At 35.3% G+C, this 6443-nt stretch overlaps 1 protein-coding gene across 1 annotated transcript; it reads left to right on the plus strand.

The window, feature by feature from the left end:
- Nucleotides 1-3854: 3854 nt before the first annotated feature.
- On the plus strand, nt 3855-5298 carry LOC149191379 (uncharacterized). Its single transcript, XM_089406227.1, has 3 exons — nt 3855-4197; nt 4657-4715; nt 4821-5298. Exons 1-3 carry the CDS (start codon nt 4095-4097, stop codon nt 4980-4982), a joined length of 324 nt encoding a protein of 107 aa, XP_089262353.1. The 5' UTR covers nt 3855-4094; the 3' UTR covers nt 4983-5298.
- Nucleotides 5299-6443: the final 1145 nt, after the last annotated feature.

The raw sequence follows: 6443 nt of genomic DNA on the forward strand, positions 1-6443 counted from the left end.
ATTAAAGTCTAGAACAACTCAAACTTTTACCACAGCCACCATCCCACAAATGACCACTTTCACAAAGGTGGAACATATTGATTTCCACATGCACTATTGTGCTGGATACTTTTCATCTCCCCATGTACTCCCCCTCATCCCTGTCCTTGATATGTTAATATCAATTCTAAGTTATTTTTCGGATTTGCCTAGACGAACATGGCTAAAATGTCTCACAGAATGATACAAAAGGGGACGAAGACCTGTTTTGTAAGATCTGTTTTCCCAAAAATCTAATGAAAGCATTTTGAAGATACAAAGGGGACTCAGACATGTTTTGTAAGATCTATATTCCCAAAAATATAATGAAAGCTTTTTGAACAAAAAAATAAAAAGTGAAATGTATCATTAAACCAATATTTTCATGCTTATTATGGATTGGTGTCTATGTGTATTCATTAGCTATTTAATTTATATAATTTAGCTAGTTATAAAGTGAATTTTTTTCTAAGTAAAACTATTTTATTAATATGAAACAAAATATGATTACAACGAGGCTCGGGCCTCAGCAGTGCTGAACATTGTTTATCAAAAAATATCTCGACTGCCCCATCGATGGGGAAACCATTCCATGAAGGCAGAAGAAAATCCACACAGTGGTTATCAGTTTTAACGAAAAAATATCAAACATGACAAAAATTACTAGGAAAGTTTTGAGAGAACAAAAAAATAGCAGAAAATAGCCAGTCAGTAGAAGAGACACCCAGCTAGCGAAAGGCCGACACCTGGCTGCCAAGTGTCAATTCTAGAGGTCGTCTGGGGCAGGCTCCTCCTCAATGAGACTTGCGTACTGGTACCACTCCTCCTCCTCTGCTGACGTGCAAGCCTGAAGTCCACGAGTGGGTTGAATGCCAGCGAAGCTACCTGTAGCCGCATGTGGGCCACACGTGTCTCCCGCTCTGCCTCTTGGAGTCTGCGTGTCTCCAGCTCCACCTTCAGTAGCTTGCTCACTGCCACCTGACTCCTTGCCATGCGGGGTGGCGACATCCTGGTCCAGAAACTGCTTGCCTAGGTTGCGGGCACTCCTGTTCCTTTGAGCAGCCCTCTACTGCTCACCATTGTTCTCTCGTAGAGCTTCCAGAGGATCGTTTTCCTCAGAGAAAGTGATGGTGACTATGGCGGTGATAACAGGCTTATTCAAGGTGCTACAGAAGCGAAATTATGTCGTGTGGGGAGCGGGGTGAGGGGGGAGGGGAAAATTGGTTGTATGGACAGTGACATCCCTTCGGCTAGCACCTTGGAGCTGAGCTCGTCCTTAGCCACTACTGGTATTAGGATATTGGCCAGAGAAGGAGCCATAAGGATTTGGGATGTTAGTGGAAGGGGAGGGGAAGACTGAATCTGGGTTAGGCGTCAGAGGAGGACGAATACCACCACCACGACATCCCCCTCTCCTGCTACGCATTCGGTGGCAGATGCAAGCCATGGCAGTGTTCGAAGTAGAGCTATCAGTGGGGAAATTGGTTGAATGGTTGAGCAGAGAATGAGCGAAGTGGTGTCAGATTGCAGAGCCTGGTGTGGGAGAAGTGATACCCATTACCAAGGTCTACACAGCTTAGCAACCAGCAGCGACTTTCGGTGACTGTGCAAGAATAAGGCTCCATTGCATGAGGTGGGCAAATGTTGTGGAGCAAGGGAGGAGGAGCAACATTATGGTCTGTGGAGGCCATTGCTATGCGAATGATGGAGAAACCTTGACCAGTGCACCCATGCTGGCATGGGAGGGGATGCAAGCGCCCATGTGGCCAGTCCTCTGGCCACCTGTCCGTCTAATCGCCATTAATAGCATGGTTATCACCCACATTCAGGTATAAAGTCAAAATTTTAAATGTAATAGTTTTTTAAATTGGTTTATAATAATAGTGAATAAATTTAATTGTTTGTTTGACACAATTAAAGTTTAATTTAAAAAAAAAATAATGTCTTTAAAATAAGTTAAAGCATTTAAGAATAATTGTCTTTCATAAAATTTCTTTTTATTTTTAAATATATGTCTTTTAAAATAAATTAAAATATTTAAGAATAATTATGATTTGTTTCATAAAAATAAAGGTTTTTTTTTAAATATATATATGTTTTTTAAAATAAGTTAAAACATTTAAGAATAATTGTTTTTCATAGAAAAGAATTTTTTGAGATAGAATTCGTAAATTTCCACTCTATATAGAATATAACTTAACCTTTAAGAATAATTATTTATTAGAATTTTTTAAGATAGAATTATTAAATTTCCACTCTATATAGAATATAGCTTAACTTTTAAAGGTAAACTTTTAACATGAAGCTTGGATTAAAATAAAACTTTGATTTTGTTAGTAGTATTGTTCCATTTTGAAATTGAGAGAATGTGAGGGCTTTTAAGGACCATTTTTTATAGTTAAATTTTTATAGATTAAATAGTATTATAATTTTTTATTTTTATTTTTAATAAAATTTAGGGAAAATATTTTACCATTATAGTTTTATAAAATAATAATTTTAAATATTATATAGAAACATATATTTCTTAATTATGGTAGAGGATTGTTTATTTTCTTTAAAAAGTTTTCATCATTAACTTTCTTTATGAGGTTTGAAATAGAGACATAGTGAAGACTAAATTTTATATAAAGTAGTTTACATTTCATAATTATATGTTCTAGATATATTTTTAAATTTTATTTGAGTGAATTTCAATTGTGCACGTTAAAATATTTAGCTTGATAAGGAGCTCTTTTTGAATTTTTGTAGACTAATCTTTCTTTAAATCCAAATTTTTATCTCATGATTATAAATAAAAGATGATGTCATACTTTTGTGGTATTATTTACATCAATAGATTAAATTTCAAATATCAACTACCTTGCATTTATAAATTCATATTTATTTTTTCAGGTTTATGTAATATAATCACAAAATTATATTACAAATTATTAAAATAACAAACTACAAATTGAATCAAATAAAAACTAAAATAAAAATAAAAAATACAAATCAATATATATTAAAGACCATTACCATATATCAACCGCATTTACTAATATAACTTTGCTAATTATAATGTAACCCTCCTTAAACTATGCTGCAAACAATTTTACTAATTATAATGTTATTTTAAATCAAATAAAAAATATAAAAAAAAAAAACAAAAAAATAATACAAATCAATATATATTAACAACCATCACCATATATCAACTACATTTACTAATATAACTTTACTGATTACTATATATTAACCACATCTACTAATATAATTTTTCTAATTATCATATATTAACCACACCTACTAAGATAACTTTCCTAATTATAATGTAACCCTCCTAAACTATGCTGCAAACAATTTTGCTAATTATAATATTAGCATAAACTATACTGCAAACAATTTATGCTCCGCACCATATATTTTAATAAATAGGGTGCCGTGTATGAATTTCCGTGCGGTAGATCTCAAACCTAATATAAATCACACGCTTTTGTCAAACAGATTTGACAGTAAGAGCGGGGAAATAATTATGCCGTAACATAATTAATCCAGCAGCCAGCGGACTCACGAGTCACGACTGACATCATGCCAGATACAGATTCCATTGTACATCAAATAAGGTATAGATTCCATTTATCACCCAGTGGTTTAAACCTTAAATTATTGTTTTATTTCTCTAAGATACTGCAGTCATGGTGAATGGCGAGTCATGATTGACACCATGCCAGAGTACAGAGTATATCCTATGCGTAATGGTAGAGATTCCATCGCAATACATCAAATATGCCCACGCGAAGATTCCATTTATCGCCGAGTCGTTTAAACTCTAAATTATTGTTTTGTTTTTAACTCTAAGATACTGAAGTCATGGTGAATGGCCTCTCCTATATAATTGGCCATGCCATGCATTGTGTCGACAGCCCAGCCGGATCTCCCTTCTAATGTCGTAGATTTTGGTTCCTTTTGCTCACTAATTGTTCTGATTTTGAAATCTCAGGTTCTGTCTTCCACTTCCATTGGTAAGGGGAATCACATATTTTATCACAAGGAGCTCCAAAATTTCTCAGACGTGTAGGTTTGTGAAGTGCTCAATGGAAATGGCTGCTACAAAAACACAGCACAGGATACTCATTTTACTTGTATACGCCATTCTATTTTGCAGTAAGGCAAATGCGATTCCATCCCTGGCAACAGGTTTTCTCACTAATTCATCCTATGGTCTCACCATAGTTCTATATTTTGTTGTTTGTAATCCCCCATTACTGCTCATAAATCCGAAGTTATCATGTTGAACAGTTTAGAATAGATGATTGTTTTCTTGCATATATCTTTAATTTATGAACCTAAAACCATATTTCGCGTTGTTATCATTTTAATAGTTTGGAAATTGTTATCAAGCAGCCAGGTTTATTGTTCCAGTACCATTAGTTCTTATGTTTTGATTGAATCCAACAAAATACTACCTTAAATACTCTACCACCATGGAAACATAATTGCAGATTCTGTTTATGGATTCTTTCTGCTATTATTACAAGATTATAGGAATTAGTGTTATTTATAGACATAGAGAACTTATGATCATTAAGAGTCATCGTCATGGAGTCTGCCTTTGCATTACGGCAATCTAAAGTAGGTTTTCTCTTCTGCTTGCAGATAAGAATCATGTATTGAACGAGTTGCAGATCCTAACAGAAAAATCAACGGGCCAGAATGTAAGTTGAAGGAGGTTCCCTGTGGGATTTCCTTATATTGATGATTATTTTGCAATATCAGCCTTAACTGCACACGATCTTTTAACCATGATATGATTGTTGCAGTTTCCCACAGGCGGGCCGAAGACAGAGCAGCATGCAGATCAAGATCCACAGATGAATGATTTTGAAGAAAGCTGCAACAACGTTGATGAGGAAGAATGCTTGACGAGACGCACACTAGCTGCTAATGTGGACTACATCTACACTCAGGAACACAACCCATGAGGCTCAAATAACAGTAACCTGTATCCCTAATCCTTTAAACTGTACTTGAAGTTTCGAGATAGGGTATTGGAGCAGTTCAATATGTGGAAGCTACAGGAAACCCACCAATTCCATTTTTCATCTTCAGATACTGACCGGACTGAAATTTAGGTAACACAACTCAAGCATAGCTACAGCAGTATAGATATCACAGAACCTTCCATTTCACAAATAGCCTAGCATGTACCTCGCTAGTCCGAAGCGGAATGCTCCTGACATTATTACTACGGGTTGGTTGTTGATTAATATGAATATTAAGATGATATTAGAGACTGGATATTGTGATTGCAGCGTTTTGATTCCGCGGTTCATTTTGATTTTGGTATACTTAACCTCGGACATTACAATTTTAACATTTGAATAATTTGCCTGACTAATTTGTGCATCTGAATAAACATCATTTTGCACAGACAATTTGAATAAACTTCACAAAGAAAATAAACTTTATTTTGCTGAGACGAAGCAATTTTTGGTTAAAGTAGTGTAGTAGACTACATTATAGTGCATTGTGGGAAAACATGGACACAAAGTTATATAGGCCTACAACATTCCATCCACACACCTGACAAAAGTGGTGAATAAGTCTTTGGTTCAGCATTTGAGGGATTATAATCAAAAGCCTATGAAGGCTTGGGAAAAAAATATGGAAGTTATACAACTTGTTTACTTCATCTTTGGATATTGCATATGGGCAGAAAGGAGGAGTTAGGGGTATCCATATACATGCATAGGAGACACTACAAAAGTCACAAAAAAATAGAAGTCTAGGTATGATTAACTCAAAACAAGAAGTCCTTCAAGGTGGGAAACATAGTATGGTTACAATTAAACAAGCAGTGGCAAGAGTGGCTACACTACCACTACAGGGTCCTAGTAAGAAATTCAAGGCTGTATGATATGGCTCCTTTGAGATACTAGAAAAGGTTCGAGATAACACTTATAAATTCAGTGGATCCCCATACATTTACATTTAATAAGTGGTTAATGTAAATAATTTGAATTCTATGAGTCTTCCATACTAAATAATGAAAAGGAACATGCCCTACCTTATGAAGACACCATTCCAATGATGCAAGAATGGGCTCAATCAGAATCCACATGCAAAAGTTCTACCACTAAGAAGTTCACCTTCATGTTTTTACCACCATAATTAGAGAGGCTGTCACACTAGCCATCATTGTTCATGGTAAAGGAGCTAGTCATGTGATCATGATGAAAATGACTCTAGAAGTGTCCATCTTGTAACTCTCTTTAAGAGATGAAGTAGTTAAAACTAACCACTATTCAACTATTGGGATGTGTTATAGTAGGGCCACTAGGAGGAAAAGGGATCTCACCCTATTAATGTGTATTTTGGTCTAACTGATCAGAGTAGCAGAGAGGGATAGGGAGAGAGATAACATAGAGGATTTGTGCACTTTA

The sequence above is a fragment of the Pinus tabuliformis genome, chromosome 2_2 (genome assembly GCF_031772625.1).
Source record: "Pinus tabuliformis cultivar Carrire ecotype Pingquan chromosome 2_2, CPIR1, whole genome shotgun sequence".
NCBI classification, from domain to species: Eukaryota; Viridiplantae; Streptophyta; class Pinopsida; order Pinales; family Pinaceae; genus Pinus; species Pinus tabuliformis.